This window comes from Kwoniella shandongensis, chromosome 2 (genome assembly GCF_008629635.2).
Source record: "Kwoniella shandongensis chromosome 2, complete sequence".
Classification (NCBI taxonomy): domain Eukaryota; kingdom Fungi; phylum Basidiomycota; class Tremellomycetes; order Tremellales; family Cryptococcaceae; genus Kwoniella; species Kwoniella shandongensis.
The window spans coordinates 955,173-973,901 of NC_089288.1; the positions used below are offsets into that span (position 1 = coordinate 955,173).

An 18,729-nucleotide genomic window follows, 5' to 3' on the forward strand; every position below is an offset into this window, starting at 1 on the left:
GAGGTGGGACCGACGGGGTCATGAGAATGAGAGATCGACGGAATCAACTCTTGGATTCAAACCTAAACAGGTTTCTCCGCTTAGAGACGAGATCCGGTTTTGGTTAGTAATCAAGAATCGAATGGCGTCCGCTTACTAGCATTTGTCCCAAAAGCGTACACTGCATACAGATTTACTGTACGCCTCCATTATTCATGCTGTATAAGCTATCATACATCGTTCCGATCATTTTGCCAGCCCGACGGACAGCTGCTCGGTGTTGTTCTGTTTCTTAGGGGGTGTTGACCGGGTTTCAAGGATATGGCCCCTTCGGTGCCGTTGTCTACCCCATCGATAGCACCGATGTCCTCAGGGTAGAGATCGAATTCATATACGTCCGCATTTGATGATGTCCTCCAAAGGCGTTATCGATTCAGAAAGGGGAACATAGCTAGTCCATTAGCAATCCGTTAGCAATCAGTCAATCTTCTCAGATGGAACGTACCCTTCTCTGCGATGACAACCGGATCAGAACCTGCGTGGCATCCTTGTTGTGCTTGTTGACAATTTGAACGAGAACAGGAGTATCCATGGCGGACTTTTCAGCTTGGACCAAGGGACAAAAGGCTTGGACGACAATACCGTACTTGTGGCAATAGTCGACGATGTCTTCTCACTGACAGAACGGGTGAAGCTGGATCCAATTGTTAGCGGGTATCGATGACAGTTCTTTCGAGGTTGAACACATTGTTGCGCGAAGCAGGATGATCATCTCAGCTATTTGCCATTCCCGTTTGCTTTTACCCAGCCGAGAATTGCTGAACAGGCGATACGTACAAGTTGGAAACACCAATCTCTCTGATCCCAGCTTCCTCCTGAGCTTGGACCAACACTTTCCAAGTCAACGTCTTCCCCTGCACGCCCCCAAACGGAGCTTGAATTAGTGCCAGATCGATATACTTCTTAATTGCACCAAGTGATCTGGTCGACTTTGGGCAGGGATTTTTGCAGTGTCGTCTCAACCATTTCTGCAGAGGAAGCCTTGGCCCTAGTGGGGATGTACTTCGTAACGATAAAGATCTGATCACAGGGGACAGCGCTCTCTTTGAACCTTTTCCGATGTCTGAGAGAAAGAAGACATCAGTGACCTGACGACACAGTGGAGATGGGAGTGATTCTGGAGGTCTGTACTTCATGCAGGTGGCACGAAGAACCAACATGATCAGTTTGCAAGCCCAAGAGGACTACTCACACTCCATATTGAAAGAGTACTCGGCCGGGGTCGAATACGAGAAGATCATCAAATCGCAAGTGGCTCAGCCATACTGAAACCGCCACGCACCAAGCCTGTACGCGACACGAATAGCTTCCTTGACAGAATAATCAGTATCATTTTGAGAAGTCTTATATACTCCCAAACCAAGCCTGAGGATCTCTGCACTATTAGGAAGCTTAATGGTTGACTGGAGAGTCTACAACATACTGTTGCAGCGAGAAGGTCCTCCTGCGTGAAGCTACTGGGAATGGGTGTACAGAGGAAGCTGAACGACGAGGAAAGAGATCATGTCAATGCATACATATTCAGTGGAATATGCGCGCAGCTTTCTACTATGACCTCTGGAGAGGGGTACAGATCATAGCGATGGTTTCACCGTCCATCAAGGCCGCATGACCGGTTACACAAAATCATACACGAAGGGGAGCCTATTTATATCTCGGCGATGGGATCTCGCCTCTTCCCAAAAGACCGTATGCCTAACAATCCACACCGTCTCCCTATATATACCCTTCAGACGCCTGATATGAGAAAACGGCGCATGTATTTCTAGGTGATTCAAGGTGAAAGAACAGCATGTTTCACTTAACTTATGATTTAGGATCGCAGAAAGGGGTGACGTCAACCTTTTTACCTTCTCCCTCCGTCACCTCTGTGCGATACTAGTATTTGTCTGTCTTACGGAGACCGAATGGCCAAAAAACATTGTCTACGTTGTCTCCCATATGTGAGAGCTGTCAAGGGGACTAGACCGTCATTCGGTACACAGTAGCGAGCGACCTGTCCCGACGTGGTATGACGACAACGGCATGCCACTCTATCCGACCAAATCCACGTCCGTGCCATACTGAAATGCAGGTTTGTTACTGGAAGGTGTCTGAGAGAGATGAAACATGACCTCGAGCAGGTGATGCATCAATAAGCCCTAATCTGTTCGTCTACGCACGGGACTCGCCCGTCTGAGTGTGTTCGCCGAGATACCTGCTAGAGGAAAGCCGGAAGACCAGTCAAGTAAAGTGGAGGTAGTCCATCGTCTTTTCAGTGGCAAAATAAAATTCACTGGACTTGTCCCTAACTATCCGATTAACGACGTGGTCACCACTTGTGTGAAAGAATTGAATCGCTAAATCTCCCTTTGAGATCTTTCTAGGCAAACTCTCGCTGCCGTTGTGTAGGATCAGCTCTGTGCTACGTATGCACGTATGTTGCCCGTTGTCACTGTCGCACAGATTAGGTCGATGGGAAATGTGAGAACAACCAAGATGGTGCACGCACACGCAGACGGACGGACTTAAAGAAGGACGTGTTTCATTCTCAAAGGAATGTGATACTGTGCACGAACGACGTTTGCCCTCATCGAAGACCATAAGACCAAGACGAGCTCGGACCTCCTTTTAAGTTGAATGATATTAGGATCGTTGTTGAATTCTTTTCCTCTCTTCGCTTCCAACTCACATATCATATAATCAAACACAGTCACTGCTGAAAGTTACTCTCAGTCTCTTCACGACAAACCCACACACAAATCCAACATGTCATTGTGAGTGTTCTACATGGTGGTTCGCTTCGCCCAGAATGCTCAAGTTGGCTGACTAAGATATTCGTTCAAGCCTCCGATCTTTCAAAGGCCTTCTTTTGGGTCTGCTCCTCGTCGTAGCCTACTCGAGCGTGAGTATGACGTCCTTCTCCGTCATATCGCAGACCTTCTCACGAGCTCCCAACGCTACGCCCAACACACGAGCTCGCTTCCGCCTCCCGGAAGTGATGTACGTGAGACTGACATACTCTGCCCTTCCTCTCAGTTCATCATCGACATCATCATGATCCTCAAAGTTCGACACTATTCCAACGATCGACCTCCAGCCGTGATCGCCCTTCTCGTTTCATCTCTTCTCCAAGCGATGTACTGTCTCTACCTCCTCATGACCGGTGGAAAGGGTAAGAAGAATTCGGCAGGTAATGTTTTGGCTCTCACTTCTTTCTTCGCCGCTTTCACTTTTGGTAAGTGAAGCCTCTCGTCTGTGTCTCTCTTCCACATCGAACTCGATCCCTCGACCTTGGTTTTTATCTGACATATGACTTGCTCCGTTTTATAGGCTCAATCGTCGCTACTACCGTTCTTCGTCACCACACTCAATACTGTAACCAAACCATCCCTGACAACAGCGATCTCTGTGGTGTTCTTCGAGTGAGTCAACCACAACCACTCTTGCATCGCGCTTGAGCGTAGCGTGCTGACCAAATAACACTTCTTCACTTGCAGGGCACGGAAGGTCTCGGCTGGGCATTGTTCGGATTCAATCTCCTTTACCTCGCTCTCCTCCCCGTCCTCGTCTCGACGGGTGGCAAGTGGACTTCACCTCTGACAGAACTTCCTTACGAACACAAATATGAGGAAGAGAAAGCCGACGCCAACGGGCATTAAGCTGCGCCACTCATAATACGAAAGGAAGAATGCGGAGTAAGGTGGCAGAGGCGAGTGGCAGTCAGAGGGATGGTTGAATCAGAGAAGAGTCAGGAAAGAACGCACGAGGGGACAGCCAGCTGCCGTTCTACCGAGTCACAGGCAATGTGTCCTGTGGAGCCGCAGCTACAATATAATCAACCAACACCTATAATATACAGTCGCATGCATTCGTTTTACTATAATCATGCTTCACTCGTCCCAGACGAATCTGACCGTCGCGTCATTCTTCCCCATCCCGTCTGCGGCTTCTTCTACCTCTTCTTCTCCTGACACTGTACCTGTTCCTGCCCAACCTATCGTAGCGGCCTTACCGGGACGTCGATCCCTAAGATGGATCTTCAACTCTGTGAGGGTCTGAGGTGTCCAGAACGACGGTATGCGAAATGCAGTTGGAGATGTAGGGGAACTGGTAGATTGTTGCGAGGATGTTGGAAGTGTTTCTTTTGGTGAAACGGGGGAAGGCGTGTGGATACTCGGTTGATTCTCAACAGGGAGGGAGATGATGATCGTATACAAGTCGATGAGAGCATGAGCGATGTCTAGTAGCGAAGAGACATTGTTAGCTTGATCACGCGAACGTGTGGTGTTTGGGGACACTCACCATCTATATGCCCTGCAGTCGCATAAAACTCATTTTCCCAACTACCGCTAGAGCCAAGGGTCTGTACAATCTGGGCTGGTGTCTTTTCCTCGCCATCGCTTGTTGATGAAGTAGTATCGAACTTGGTAGATTCCAGGAGAAGTAGTGAAGCGGTATACATTGATCCCAGAGCGATGATGTGAGGAGGGTACGATAGAGGTGTTTGAGTGCGATAGCTAGGTACGAGTCTTGAGTTGAGCACACACAAACGCACAGATGATGCCATAGCTCACCTGTCCACTGCGACTCTCCACGCATTCTCACACATATGCTTGCTCACTGTACCGAAACGCAAGTCAGTTCAGAATCGTTTCAAGATGATTTGTCCTCACTCACACCCCAACCTCTTCCCAATCTTGACGACACCTCCCAACCCCACTTCTACCGAGAACTTGAACCCCATCGTCTCCAATACCAGCCTCTCAATACTCAACACCTGCTTTCGTTCATGTTCAAGTCCATTCGCCTCGGCTGTTGCAGGGTCGATCGTTCCTTTTCGAATAAGGTGAGGGAAACGGATTGGGAATGAGGCGAGGATGATATCTCGAGGCTTTTTTAGCGTGTCGTGGAGTTTGGAGGAGACGTAAAGTGTGGACAGGGAGACTTCCTGTGAGAGGGGCGAGACGGGATGGAGCAGCGAGGGCAGAATTGACGGAAGAGTTAGCCGCACTTCTTGAAGCTCAATGTAATACCCAGTTGGAACTTGAATTACCCACCACATAGTTGAAGTCTTTGTAAGGGAAGAAGAGATGAAATCGCATGTACAGCGTTTGAGCCGTAGCGATCGTTCTTCTAGGACTAGCAACGGTTTCAACATCACTCCCCCGTGTAGGAGAGACTAACATGATTGCACTCACAAGCCACATCTGACGCCGACTGCATCAATAAATCCACAAGCTTGCTGTCTACCCCTCTCTTCTCTCGAGACACTCAACTTCCCTCTCTGTTTCGCGGAGAGTCGCTCAACTTCGGCAGGTGTGAAATATGGTTTGTAGTGCTTGATATGGGTATTACTGCTAGATGACGATGGGAGAGTCATTCTGCCGTCTGAGAGCGATGTCGGTCGAAGTCCTATGATGGGAGGTGTCACAATGAAGGAGGAAAGGCTATAAAGTGTCGACAATAAGTGACACCTTCCCCGTAAGTGATCGGTTATCGCTCGTGCTCATTACGTAAAAGGATATTTATCTCGTCAAAAGTTGGCGAAGTCCATCGTATCTAAGTCATCCAGAACGATATCCTGGTTGATATCCACTCTTCATCTCACATTCCTTGCCAACTCTTTCCGTTACATATCTGACCCACCCACCGCGCAAAAGCGGTCCCGCATCACGGCTCTACTCACTCGTCGCCCACTCGGTGCTCTACTGCGTACCACCGGTTTGACGTCCATCATGCCTAAAGCTGCTTCGACACCGTCGTTACCCCTCAATGGGTTGTTTCCTATCGCAAAGCCCTCGGGTCCCAGCTCGTGAGTTACGGATTGATCTAGACACATTGTATCACTACCCCCGTGTCGCCACGCTACGAGCTGGATATACTGCTCCCCCAGGAGTCGGAGTACTCCTAACTTCTTTGCACGCAGTCCTCTGTCACACTAGGGTGCTACCAGACTCACATGGACTGAATCAGCTAACTCTGGAATTTTGTGCTGCATAGAATGAAATGTATCGATTCTATCACTCCCCTCCTTCTCGACTCACGACTCTTCGATGATCCCGTAAAACGATCTCAACCACAATCGCGAAACAAGAGGAAGAAGAACCTGACGCATATGGGGTTGAAGATTGGACAAGGAGGTACTTTGGACCCGTTAGCCGATGGCGTCCTAGGTGCGTCCTCTCCCCTCTTGCTACTGTATTAGCTCACTGGGGAAGGATGGGGTGTTGACTTTAAGACATTTTAGTGATTGGTGTGAATAGGGGAACGAAGCATCTTAACCAGTTCCTTGAATGTTCAAAAGTATGTCCATGTCAGCTGGCACATTATTCTAATTTCTGACGAAAGCTGATTCTTAAGCATTGCCTCTAGGAATACGAATCGATCGGTCTTCTGGGCGCTACGACAACATCGTTCGACTCGCATGATCCTGTCATCTCGACCGCTTCTTGGGAACATGTGACGAAGGAGGATATCGAAAAGGTGTTGGACCAGTTCCGAGGAGAGATCTTGCAGACCCCGCCTATGTGAGTCGTCGTCTCCCTTCTGGGTCAAATTGATTTATACTACTGTCTACTACACCATTCAGCTGTTTGTCCTATGACGTGTTGTGATTGCAGTTGCTGATTCTATCTACGTCGTTGATTGCAGCTTCTCCGCTCTGAAAATGGACGGAAAACCGCTCTACGAATACGCACGAGAGGGTAAACCCCTTCCTCGACCTATCCCGGTTCGAAAATGTCAAGTCTCGATCGATCTTGTCGATTTCAGACCTGCTTCTGTGGCACCCGGAGACGGAGGACACGAGTATCATTGGCCGACCGAGAGATTAGATGCAGAGGGAAAGAAGATGTTTAGAAAGTTGACGGATATCGTTTCGGAAGCTCAACATAAGGGTGAAGGTGCAGCAGCTTCAGCAGCGGACGCAGAAGAGGAAGCTGCCAACAACAACAACGCGGATTCGGCTGTTCCTACCACTACTACTGGAGAAGGGGAGGACGCCAAAGTCAAGGTTGTGGAACCTCTCATGCCGGATCTCGAAGCACCTGATTATCCTGAGATCTCACCAAAGACGGGATTACGACCGCCCACATTTACCGTTCGAATGACAGTATCGAGCGGAACCTATGTCCGATCGATCGTGCATGATATCGGAGTAGCACTGGGTTGCGGTGCTCATGTTGTGAAACTCACTCGAACAAGGCAGGGCGAGTTCTCATTACATGGTGACGAAGAGGTCTTATCGGCGATATCGACAGCCAGTCCAGAGGTCGGTACGAGCAAAGTCGAAGGCGGCGAGGAGTCCTCGCTTGCGATTCCTGATGGACCGACAGGCGGATGTGTCCCGTGGAACGTATGGGAACGAGCGATCGCCGACCACGAAGCTGAAAAGGCCAACGAGGAGAAAGAACGTAAAGAAGCGATCGCAAGTGGGATGAGCGCGGAAGATATACATATGTATTATAGCAAAGAGGCTGTCGAGAAGAAAAAGAGAGAAGGGGAGTTGAAAGAGTGGGAGAAAGAAGTGTTGAGGAGGTTCAAACCTGTTCCAGTTCCCATCAATGGGGGTCATGGGTTCCATCCCGTCTAATCGGGGGAGGGAGCGAGGCGAACCGAGATTAGATTTCATGTGAATGGAAGCAGGCAGGGGGAGGAAAGCAAAGCGCGGAGAAGGACAGCTAAAGCTAAAGGGGAGGGGAAGGCGGTAACTTGCATTTTTATTCTTATACAACGATTGCATTCTTTACATGTACAACAAAATCATGCCGATGTAAGCTTGATGACAGTGATATCCTTCCCAATCTTGAGATGCACATTGTCTACATCCCATCCTCCACGAGGTTGACAAGCCAGGATCTGAGCTTCGTACTTGGCGTTGAGTTGATCGAGGATACTCTTTGTGAAGGGCGATGATTTGCTACGATGAGTGATCGTATCGCTCGATACAGCGCTCGTGTTCGCTCTCGCTACGCCTTCCGCGGTCCCCGTCGCTATCGCTTCGGCTTCGGCGTCTTCGACATCTACCTCTTGATCTTTGTTGCCCACGTTCTTTTCTTGCGTCGAATCCGGATCGATGAGGGTCCATGCGAACGATGTGTGGAATTCTGGATTATCATGGTATCTTGGCAAGTGGACAACTTCCAACAGAGGATGTATGGCCTTGTCCACTATCTCTTTCAGCTATCACGTCAATTGCAATCAGTCTTTACCCACACATATCTTAACTGGCCCTGCGAGACGAAGTGAATGGGAGGGGGGGAAAGCGCCCAGCAACTCACTTCTACTGCCCCTGCACCCACTCTGAGAGCTAAGAACGCTCTCCCTCCATTCCCGGCAATATGATTATCATACCCCTTTACCCCACCTACAAAACTCAACTTAAATGGACCAGCTCTACTTCGCGGCGAAGTAAGTGCCGCTCTGAGTTGGTCTCGAAATGGTGCGATCTGATGACGACGTAATGGTAATGAATGAGTGAGGGATATGTGCAATGAAGGTAAGAGGGGATGGATAGTATGGGAGGGGAGGAGGGTAGAGAGGGTAGAGAGGGTTGATAAGAGGGAAGTGAGTGTATTTCGAAGGGAAGCGGGGATGGGTACTGTTCATTGGAAAGGGATCAGCACTCTTTCCGAACTAGCATACCAGACAAAGGTATACATAACGGCCGCGAAAATGCAATGGACAAGACGATGATTGGGATCCCTAGGGGAGAAGACGAAAGTCACATACGAGAGAGGTAGACGTGCGCGTTGTACTCCCCATCGACGAACGGTCGAGATCGCTTTCTACCTTGATGTAACGACGGATCGTCCTTCGGTGCTGCTACGATGGGGACGAGATTGTCAGTGATTGTCACAAGCGACGAGGCTTAGCCTTCGAAAAGGCAAACGATTGAGTACCAGCGTACTCACTAGTATCAAAAGTCGATGGGAGAGAAGGCAGTTTCCTCTGTCTGCGACGTAACGTGGTCAGATCAGGTCAGATCCGCACGATTACAAGTGGAACGTAACTAACCTCTTCGCGGGCGATTGTGACTTTAGAGGTGCTATACGCTTTCCAGCATCCACAATAGACGAGGTGGCTCCACTATGCTTCTCATCTTCACACGACGATGAAGACGAAGACGAGTCATAATCTACCAAAGCCATCTAAGTAGCCCTTTTCCATGTCGTGACATCAGATAGTACAGACAACAACAACAAAAGATCAGATTTGGCGTTGTTGCAACTCACTCGCTCGTTCGCTCGTTCGTAATGTTTTCAACTTTTTAGCCGGAACCCGACTGATTTTCGTCCATCCAATCTCTTCACTATCTCTCTGCGACATCTGACTACAAAACACTCGGGTGTATGCGACTGAATACCACCACGACAAAGGGGGCTGCACAATTGACAAAGAAGTAATCGGGGATTCTTTCCGTTCGGGGTCACAATCGAATAGTTGCTCAAACCACCATGTACTGGTACATCTCTTTCCTCCGACCTCCGCCGGTGTCGGTCTCCAGTACCGCAGAGGGGATCACGATCACTCCTCAGGTCGCTAACGATCTTCGAACAGAGTGAGTCGTGCTTCTCCTTCCCGGATACATGTCGCTTCCACCTCTCTCATCAACGCGTTCAAATTGAGCTTCTATTGACAGGCCATGATTCTCTGACTATGCAGATTACGATTCGAACCAACTCCTATCCATTATCAATGGCAACGTCTTCTTCCTACCCCTTCACAACCTCTTCCATCTCAAGTACTGACAACTTTCGAACCTCCTGCAAGCACATATAAGCCGCTTCATATCCCACTTCCTCCAAAGGTGCAGTTAAACGAACAATGGCGACTTGGTCTATTCAGTCCTTCCCCATCCTCCTCCTCTTCATCAGGTACTAAGGCAGATGCCGGTGCTGGCCCATCTTCTGCTTTGATGGACTTGGCAAGCGATCATCATCCCGGTCAACCGCTAGGCGTATGGAGCGAAGGAATCACCATTGTCCGTCCTGATATTTCAAGCACGGCCCCGAATGGCGCAATACGAGGGATAGGTTCGGAGGGGAAGGGCAAGGGAGGTAAATCAAGAGGTGGTGGAACCAAGGATGGTGGGAAAGGTAAAGGGAAAGAGAAAGATGATATGGGGCCCAAACAAGGTAGGATCACAAGGGACTGGACATTACCAGGAGACAGCGGAAAATACCTGAAGATAGTAGAACAAACATCGTTCGATCTTGACAAGGTGAGTTCAAGCTCTATCTCTCTTTCCCATCCTACAGATGAACATTCAGTTCACGACAACAGAGCTTGAACTGACGAGTGTATCGCATGATGTAGAAAATATGGGATTCGGGTCTAGCTCTCTCGGCATGGTTATTCCGATACCTGTTACCCTCAACTTCAGTTCTTCCTCATACACTGGGGAAACGGGTGATCGATCTCTTGACGAGTGAACAAGATCTAAGGGTTGTAGAACTGGGTGGGTATCTCGTGGTTCTGCAAACTCATGTGTGATTGACAAGCGGAGGTCTTCATGCTGATCTTCGAGGTTATATCGTAGGCAGTGGAACCGGCTTGGTTTCTATCGCGTTGGGGCTGACACTGCAAGATGTCGTACGAGCAATGGGGAAGCGGGAGATTACAGCAACAGATCTGGGTGAGTGGCCACCACCTACACACATCTTATCAGCTTGTCTCATCCCCAGTGCCACGAAAGCGACGCTGATTCTGGTGGTTGGCAGAATCCGCAATACCGCTCATGGACGAGAACCTGACACTGAACGACTTGTCTCGCGATTTACCGGCACCTGTGGATAAAACTGTTCCGGAGGTTGACGACGAAGACGATGAATCCATGACGAAGGATCCAATACAAGGTGGAAGAGTACATGTCGATGCTAGAGTCTTGGATTGGGATCAATCTCTTCCTTCTTGGGTAGAAGAACGATGGCCTGAACTTATCATGTAGGTACTCTGCCTTCTCTCCTCAACTTGCTTATTACCTGTGCGCTGACCTTACCTCGCTCGCAGAGCCGCCGACGTCACGTACAATACTTCCGCCTTTCCATCGTTACTGAAGACACTCACATCCTTGCTCTTACCCTCGACCGAGACCCGGTCTACATCTTCACGAGAACCACCATTACTTGTCTTGGCGTACAAACAGCGTGATGAGGCTGAGAGGGAGTTATGGAGCATGTTGAAGGAAAAAGGAGTGGAGATGGTCCTGGTCGATACGATCGTAGGTGCCGAGCAAGAAGGTAAAGTAGAAATATGGGTAGGAGGGACAGATCTTGGTAGAGTTAAGTAGGCGACATATGTCTGGATACAGGCTTTTGATCGTACCGCCCTCAAGAGGGATGGATGCTTCGCATTTCAGCACAAGATGTATAAATATGCATACAACTGAACCACACATTGATTGATGCGACATCATTTCGTATAAATCTTGATTATGCTAACTTCTTCTTCTTCTTCGGCTTCTTTCTCAAGACAACACACAACACACACTCGTCTCCAACAGGATCACACCTACGACCCATTCAACCTGATCTCATGTGTCATCATCTTCCCTCCACCCATTCCCATGCCCATGCCCATACCCATACCCATCGCAACGCTCATCCCATCTAATATCACATGTCCCTCTTTACCCGGTCCCATCCCTTTTACAGTCGGATCATACGCCAGGGTTAACATCCCTGACGAGACTAGGAAATCGAATATCCTTCCAGACTTGTTCACGTCGATCTTCAACATCTTTCGAGCATCCCTTCTCTTCAGTAAACCCTTACGACGTTCGTTCTCCCGGATGTACATCTCTTTGATCGTGAGATATGGTTTGGGAAGGACTCGAAGGGATGAACAGAGCGATTGTTCTTCGGACGAAAGGAGGTCGAGTGACGCAGCATTGGCAAGGTTGAGTGGTGTAGCTATAACAGACAAAAAAAGTCAGCATGATACCTCACTCGCGGTGGACCAGCAGCACTCACGAGGTTTTCTGCCGACATGAGCAGCGGGTAATCTCGGCGTAGCTTCTCTGCTCTTTGGATCGACTCCTGGGGGCGGTGTTCCTGTACCACCATGTAAGAATCGGTGTTGTCCCGCATTGATTCTGGCTCCCGTGGGTAAGACCTCCGGACGATCACGCTGTACCAGAGGTCGATAGCCAGCCTAGAAAAGGTTACAGTTAGCGTGCAATACGAACCGAGGTCGCACACTAATGGAAAGCTCACCCTTGCGGCTTTCGAGTTGTCGTAAGCCTCCGCTTCTGCTCCTGTGGTGATACCCATTCGTCGGTACTCTTGTAGCTCTGCTATTCTCTTCCGTAAATTTTGTTCGTCTACAACACACGGCGTAAGCGTACCATACTACTAGGTCTACGTCGAAATTGACTCACATATCAAACCCTCGATGAGCACTTCGAAATCCTGGGCCGTTTGTAGTTTCGCAAAGACTTTATACCGTTGTATCAATTCTCTTTCGTCTTTCGGTCGTTTTCTCTCCGCCGCTTGAATCTGAGTTCGACTCGATTGTTAGCGGCTTCCCAATTCCCGAAGTCTGATAAACCGCTCACCTTCTTATGTTCTGTCAAGCCTCGGTCAAAGAGTATCTCTTTGGCGTCTTCTCGCTTATCCAGCTTGGAAAAGTAGATATCAAGCATCGCCAACTTCACCTCGAGCTCGTCTTCATCTTCTATCTCAGGTTGAGGGATCGCCTTGGCTTTGCCTTTGCCCTTGTCTTTCTTCCCATCACCATTCTTATTCGGTGACGATGAAGATTGTCGGACTTGAGAAGTGCTGGCTTCCGGTTGATCGTCTTCTTCCTCCTTTGGCTCCGCTTTCACCTTGACTTTCGTATCTTCTGTATCTTCTGCCGGTTCCACCTTGACGTTTCCGTTGGTCTTGGCGGGCTCATCGCCCTCCTCGTCGTCCTCGTCTTCATCCTCATCATCATCCGGCGGCTGTGTAACGGTGGCTTCTGGCTGTTCATCTCCGCCGTATTTCCAAACGAGGCCAAACTCCATATCCTTCACGGCCATCTCCGCTTCATTATCCACTTCATGTTCGAACTCGAGTCGACCAGGCATGAATCCAGCGATCTCGTGGTTGGTAGGAGCAGACACGAGAGGTGCAGCATTGGGGGGCGGTAATGCTATAACAGGCGGTCTCGTCAAAAACAGTTCGTCACCGGACGCAGAAACTAGCACTCACCATGCGGTTTTCGCATTTCTTCTATTCGAGCTTTCTTTCTCGTCTGGAATTCGTCTGGATCGATATCAAACGTCTTGTCCATCGGCTACACATTTCACGTATAAGCAACTAGCTTTCAAGAGGGATCCTGTTGAGCTACTCACCGGCATAAACTCTCTCCTTCGCTTCTTCTCTGATTCATCCGGGTCCGCCGCACATTCACCCTCCTTCACTCCATTCAGACCGTCGCCCTTGTCCTGAACGCCAAGATACACCTCGACGTAATGCTTCTCACACTCCTCCTTGGTCCGGGTCCCTACGTGCTGGGATACCTCCAACCAGTTCCCTAGACCGTTTTGTATCAGTCCTGAGATCAGAAGGAGTTCTTCGTCCGCTCCCCAATCGGCCGTGAAGATGGGCTGAGAGTGTTGTTCCTGCGGAGCGTGAAAAGTCAGCGTCAACGTGGGTGATATAGGTCCGCATAGCCTCAACATACCACAACCTTGTAGTCATGCCACGCCTTGTGTTGCAGCCCTTCTTTCCCTTCGCAGAAGCAGCTTGGACAGAGGTCCACTTCTTCGCACTGTTTCATCGCACATTTTATCCGGACGGTATGTGTGATGTCGACATGGCCTGAGCGCGGGTTTAGCTTGTTACATGACTACTGCAGCGAAGGAAAACAAACATACAGAAGTCACAGGTGTATTTGATACCAGGCTCGGTGACTACGATATGTAAACAATGGTCAGCTTGGGTATAAACTTTGGAAGCTCGAGCTCACCTGGCCGATCATCCGGTTGAGCGGCATCGACTCTCGCTCTCCTCTGAGTGACCGTCATGCTGCCGTGCTTCTATGTAGTTTGTTTCCCCCCCTCTCCGTCAACAATGTATATCTTGCTGCACCGAAGTAGGGGGTTTATGTATGTATGCGAACCCTCTGGTTGTGAACAATACGATGTTGCAAGCGAAAAAGAAGGCGGTTTACGCCGCGAGTGGAGGGAGGTGAGGGTTTAGTCGGGTCGTTGATTTAAATGACGAATTGTTGTCAAGTCGCGTTTCGGTCGTGAAGCGACGTGTTTAGTTCGCAAGAGTGGTGGGGATCGCGATGCAGTACGGGTGGATGTAGTTGGTAGGTGAGAGGTACGTGATAAGGCGACTGTAATGACTAGCGGTATTGGAACATGAATGTTTCGCAGATGTACACAAATGCTAGGTCTTGTACGCTCGGTTATCGGTGGACGCCGTTTTAAAGGTCAAAGCCGAGTCCAGAAGGGGAACGGTGGCGAGTAGCTCGTGCGTCCAGTCTAGTAGCCTGAAGGTGAATGTGGTATGTCTATCTGTTTGAACCGACAAACGACAGACCCGACGCGTGTTGTGTGGCGACACTATAGTGATGACGGTAGAGTAGCCGTTCGGTATGGAGGAGGCTTGTGATGGTGATAGTGGCTGTGGTGGTGGTGATGATGATGATAGGCGACTCTAAGGTGCAGTGCCGAACGGGTTCAAAAAGTGACAAGAGACGAGAGGGGGGGGGGGGGAAAAGAAAAAGAAATAATAAATTCAGGGACGAAATGGGATCCTGCTACTTACTGTTATTGCACTATCGGCGAATTCAACGGAAATCAACGGTCGCGGAATTATTGCCGAGATGTGGCACTGATCCTATCTTTGACTTCGGCCCGGTTTTGTCCTGTTCCCCTCCACTATCCCAGTCCCCCAAGTCTGCTCACTGGCCCATCACGGCACTATCTAAAAGTAAGGTATAAGAGCATATCACACCTTCTCCCCTCTTTCCCTTCCCCCTTCTGCAAAGTATGCGTCTACCCCTTTCCGATTATATTAGAAACATCACAACATACACCGCAAAAATGTCATACGATACTATCATCCTTGGAGCTGGATGGGCTGGTTCCGTCGCAGCTAAAGAACTGACCTCGAAGGGTCATTCGGTTCTCGTCCTCGAAGCGAGAGATCGTGTAGGTGGCCGAGCAAAGACCTGGCAGGGTGAAGGAGGTGCGAAGATCGATGTAGGATGTAGTTGGATACATGGGTACAGGGAGGGAAACCCTGCAAAGAAGATCGCAAAGAGTCTAGGAGTGGAAGCTCATTTGCCCAAACCTGCTGAAGGGCTTGTCTACGGTCCAGATGGTGGGTCAATCAGCGGAATAGCTCTCATTTGCGAGTGGTAAGCTGATGCAGCTTCTTTAATTAGGTCCTCTGCCGAAAGAAAAGGTCGCAGCGCTCCGATCATGTCTCTCTGCCGCCCAAGCATCGTTCAAACTCCCTTATCCTGCCCCTCAACCTTCCGCTTCGCTCGCGTCGGCACTACTTTCGTCTGACTCACCCTTGTTCAAGCCCTCTTCACCTTCTTCGGACCCAGCAACGACCGACGTCTCATCCACTTCCCCCGCCAACCCTTCCGAAGTGACGTCCTCTGCCTCTTCTGGCGACGTTGACAAAACTCTCGCGGAGGGATTAGCTCGAACTCTCGAGATCCCATTGGGTCTCAAGCTTGAGAAGGCTTCTCTCAAATGGGCAGGATGGGAAACGACTACGTCATTCGCTGGATCTGATGCTGCACCTGAGGGAGGGTACGAAGCGCTCGTCAACAAGGTCCTGGAATCTTCAAAGGCTAAAGTCGAGTTGAACAAAATCGCCGACTCCATCAAGAAGACCGAGTCAGGTGTCACGGTGCATACGTCGGACGGATCGTCATACGAGGCAAGGACTGTCATCTCGACTATCCCACTGGGTGTACTCAAGACTCTTTCGAGAGAGTTCTTCTCTCCTGCTTTGCCGGAACGATTACAAGAAGCTATCGCGGGAACTCATGTTGGTTTCCTTGAGAAGCTGCTCTTACAATACCCGACTGCATGGTGGCCCAACGCCTCGACTATCGGGTCATACACTTTCCTTCCAACTTCCTCCTCACAACCAACCGAGAACTCGTCAATCGAAGAGATCTTTGACGGATCGTCACTTGTCATGGCTAATTTCGCTGCGCCATCGTTACCCAACCCTTCCCCTACTTTACTTACATATCTCTCAGAAACACCTGCGAAGTTATTGCTCAAACAAGACCCTGCAGAAGTCGTCAAAGCCTACCATGCGTTCCTCGTCAAGCGTCTCAAGCCATCGACAACTCCACCTCAACCGGAGAAATACAACTTGACAAACTGGTTGACCGACGAATACTCTTACGGAGCAACGACCACACCGTCGATTGTTTCACAGAATGGGGAGAGAAGTCCACTGGATTTCAAAGAGCTTGGAAGACCTGTTTGGGAAGGTAAACTAGGGTTTGCTGGTGAACACACCGAGATGGAACATAGGGGTAGTGTAGCAGGAGCTGTCGTGAGTGGGTTTAGAGAGGCGGACAGAGTGGACAGACTATTAGAGCTCTTGAAGGAGTGATAAGTAGAATTGTACCCAGCCATGCAAGTCAGTTTCTGGTCGGCCAGTCGTCATTCAGGTTGGTACAAGGCACAATCATATAAAAGGGGGAGGTTGGTTTGCATATGACTATGAAAGTACCATAATCCAAACTGCAAATCCAGCACATCAAGGCGTTTACTAAGAAGAGACACAAAGACCGTCAGTTCACAGATAACAATAGAGAAGAAGAACACGACAACACTCACAGCAGCGATGGTGACCTCGACCTCCACTCCGGGCTCGAGAGAGATGGAGGTGATCTGCTTGACGACGTCGGCGGAAGAGTTGAGGTCGATCAATCGCTTGTGGATCCTCATCTCGTATCGGTCCCAAGTCTTGGAACCCTCACCACAGGGGCTGTAGGGGGGGGGGAGTGGATCAGCAACAGTCACGATTGAAAAACAGCGGATAGGTTGAGTGCAACTTCTTGACTCTACTGATGGAACTGGAACTCACGTCTTTCGGGTGGTGTGCTTGAGGACCTTGGTGGGGAGTCGGACGGGACCCTTGACCTGGAGCTCTCGGTCCTTAGCACGGGCGACGAGGTCGGCGCAGACTACATGATCAACCGAGCGACAGCGAGGTTGCGAGTGTGGTTGTTGGAGAAGGGAGGGATATTGAGGATATACGCCATAAATTGGTGAAGTTGACATAACGTAGGGTGGAAGAAAGAGATAGACGGAAACAACACCATCAGTACACATTCACATTCGTCCACGAAGTACATCCTCGCTCATCCTCTCGCTATATCGCTGTGTTCACTCACACTTCTCAAGGGGCTTGACGTTCTTGCTAGTCAAGGTGATTCGGATCTTGTGGATCTTGACACCACCAGCGGCACCGGTCTTCTCGAGGTCTTCCTTGTAATCGGCCATTTTGTTTTGTTGTTTTGTTGGGTTTGTTTCGGTGAAACAGCGACTTAGCTACCTGGTAGATTGGGGGTAAGCTGGCAAAGTGACTGAATCTGGGGAAAAGGTTTTTCAACAAGATTGAGTGAGAGTGAAAGGTTGATGTATGGCAGTGACCAGGAGACGAGAGGTGGGAGGAAGGGGAACGGAAGAATTTGGATGAAAATTTGGGTGACGTGGGATTTGTACCATAAAAGCAAGATGGTAGGATAAATCTGATTCCGTCAACTTCGCCTTCCTCGGCTTCTTCGAGATTTTGAAAGTTGATGTCGTTGTTATTGAGCTCATCACTACTATTGCTATACATATAACACTGCTTGTCAACAATTACACTACAGCTCTCACAAAATGGTCAGACTCATCACCCACAACATGTTGGCGTGTCACGTCAGTGAGTACCACTCTCAACGGTATAATGTAACAAGCAGCTGATCGTTCTCCTACTTCACCTTCGCCTTCCCCTCCACTTTCACCCTCCCACCGTTACACTACGTTGACCCGACCATTGAATCAACCCCCGATCATGATATTCACTCGCCGCGGCCCACTTAGAAAACTGCACAAAGGACAACTTCCCTCTAGCCTTCTCCGACGTTGAGCTCGTTATCCGACCCGCACCTGAGAACCTCGAATTCATAAATCGTTTCTTACCCAAATTAGATTGGAAGGCGTTGGTGGACACGGCGAGATCGGTGAGTGTTTCGTCGATGTTTTCTGCTAGTCCGTTACCTTGGAAGTACCCACTGGCGAAATTAGATGACAGAGGACTAGGTCATCATAACGGAGTAGCTGACAATTGCAATTTCTATCGCAGCTCGGCGACACAACTTTACCAGAGACTATGCCCGAGAGCTTCACGGAAGATGAATTGAGAGCATTGCATCATGTCTTGATGGAGGTGAGCGAAGTTCCTCCTTATCTTTCATCCTTGACATCCACAAGTCCCGCACTTTCTCAATCTTTGTCCCGTGAGGGCATATCGCCGATGACTTACCTCCTGCTATGCCCATAGATGCACGTCGAAGAAGGGAATATGACATGTAGAGGATGTGGACATGTCTATCCCATCTCGAACGGGATCCCAAATATGGTGAGCTATACCGACGTTTCCTTTCTGCGCTGTGGCGCCATTCATAGCTAAATTCTCGGCGCTCGCACAGTTGTTGGCAGAGCACGAAGTTGGGAGATAGTAG

General features: G+C 49.5%; 9 protein-coding genes across 9 annotated transcripts; 5 read left to right on the top strand and 4 right to left on the bottom strand.

Moving 5' to 3' along the window:
- Nucleotides 1-2,787: 2,787 nt before the first annotated feature.
- On the top strand, nt 2,788-3,680 carry CI109_101028 (uncharacterized protein; the record flags this gene model as incomplete). Its single annotated transcript, XM_032002682.2, has 5 exons — nt 2,788-2,795; nt 2,866-2,923; nt 3,058-3,256; nt 3,352-3,443; nt 3,519-3,680. The coding sequence occupies 5 exons, from the start codon at nt 2,788-2,790 to the stop codon at nt 3,678-3,680; spliced, it is 519 nt and encodes a 172-aa protein (XP_031863021.2).
- Nucleotides 3,681-3,911: 231 nt separating this feature from the next.
- On the bottom strand, nt 3,912-5,401 carry CI109_101029 (uncharacterized protein; the record flags this gene model as incomplete). The annotated part of the gene is made up of 6 exons (XM_032002683.1): nt 3,912-4,261; nt 4,324-4,538; nt 4,596-4,641; nt 4,699-4,969; nt 5,079-5,160; nt 5,220-5,401. 6 exons carry the CDS (start codon nt 5,399-5,401, stop codon nt 3,912-3,914), a joined length of 1,146 nt encoding a protein of 381 aa, XP_031863022.1.
- Nucleotides 5,402-5,756: 355 nt separating this feature from the next.
- Nucleotides 5,757-7,612, top strand: CI109_101030 (tRNA pseudouridine(55) synthase; the record flags this gene model as incomplete). Its single annotated transcript, XM_032002684.1, has 5 exons — nt 5,757-5,833; nt 6,022-6,194; nt 6,269-6,324; nt 6,394-6,548; nt 6,673-7,612. The coding sequence occupies 5 exons, from the start codon at nt 5,757-5,759 to the stop codon at nt 7,610-7,612; spliced, it is 1,401 nt and encodes a 466-aa protein (XP_031863023.1).
- A 170-nt stretch (nt 7,613-7,782) lies between these two features.
- Nucleotides 7,783-9,170, bottom strand: CI109_101031 (uncharacterized protein; the record flags this gene model as incomplete). Its single annotated transcript, XM_065966885.1, has 5 exons — nt 7,783-8,202; nt 8,301-8,620; nt 8,752-8,841; nt 8,934-8,974; nt 9,037-9,170. The coding sequence occupies 5 exons, from the start codon at nt 9,168-9,170 to the stop codon at nt 7,783-7,785; spliced, it is 1,005 nt and encodes a 334-aa protein (XP_065822957.1).
- Nucleotides 9,171-9,476: 306 nt separating this feature from the next.
- CI109_101032 (uncharacterized protein) lies at nt 9,477-11,311 on the top strand (the record flags this gene model as incomplete). The annotated part of the gene is made up of 6 exons (XM_032002686.1): nt 9,477-9,580; nt 9,685-10,243; nt 10,339-10,480; nt 10,562-10,657; nt 10,743-10,965; nt 11,032-11,311. The coding sequence occupies 6 exons, from the start codon at nt 9,477-9,479 to the stop codon at nt 11,309-11,311; spliced, it is 1,404 nt and encodes a 467-aa protein (XP_031863025.1).
- Nucleotides 11,312-11,532: 221 nt separating this feature from the next.
- Nucleotides 11,533-14,032, bottom strand: CI109_101033 (uncharacterized protein; the record flags this gene model as incomplete). The annotated part of the gene is made up of 10 exons (XM_032002687.1): nt 11,533-11,933; nt 11,994-12,174; nt 12,237-12,343; nt 12,401-12,518; nt 12,578-13,155; nt 13,215-13,299; nt 13,358-13,627; nt 13,690-13,826; nt 13,883-13,918; nt 13,975-14,032. 10 exons carry the CDS (start codon nt 14,030-14,032, stop codon nt 11,533-11,535), a joined length of 1,971 nt encoding a protein of 656 aa, XP_031863026.1.
- Nucleotides 14,033-15,061: 1,029 nt separating this feature from the next.
- On the top strand, nt 15,062-16,607 carry CI109_101034 (uncharacterized protein; the record flags this gene model as incomplete). Its single annotated transcript, XM_032002688.1, has 2 exons — nt 15,062-15,341; nt 15,406-16,607. 2 exons carry the CDS (start codon nt 15,062-15,064, stop codon nt 16,605-16,607), a joined length of 1,482 nt encoding a protein of 493 aa, XP_031863027.1.
- A 156-nt stretch (nt 16,608-16,763) lies between these two features.
- CI109_101035 (40S ribosomal protein uS10) lies at nt 16,764-17,503 on the bottom strand (the record flags this gene model as incomplete). The annotated part of the gene is made up of 4 exons (XM_032002689.1): nt 16,764-16,766; nt 16,835-16,985; nt 17,085-17,184; nt 17,395-17,503. 4 exons carry the CDS (start codon nt 17,501-17,503, stop codon nt 16,764-16,766), a joined length of 363 nt encoding a protein of 120 aa, XP_031863028.1.
- Nucleotides 17,504-17,884: 381 nt separating this feature from the next.
- CI109_101036 (uncharacterized protein) lies at nt 17,885-18,726 on the top strand (the record flags this gene model as incomplete). The annotated part of the gene is made up of 5 exons (XM_032002690.1): nt 17,885-17,927; nt 18,089-18,228; nt 18,351-18,434; nt 18,549-18,626; nt 18,697-18,726. The coding sequence occupies 5 exons, from the start codon at nt 17,885-17,887 to the stop codon at nt 18,724-18,726; spliced, it is 375 nt and encodes a 124-aa protein (XP_031863029.1).
- Between the last annotated feature and the right edge of the window lie 3 nt (nt 18,727-18,729).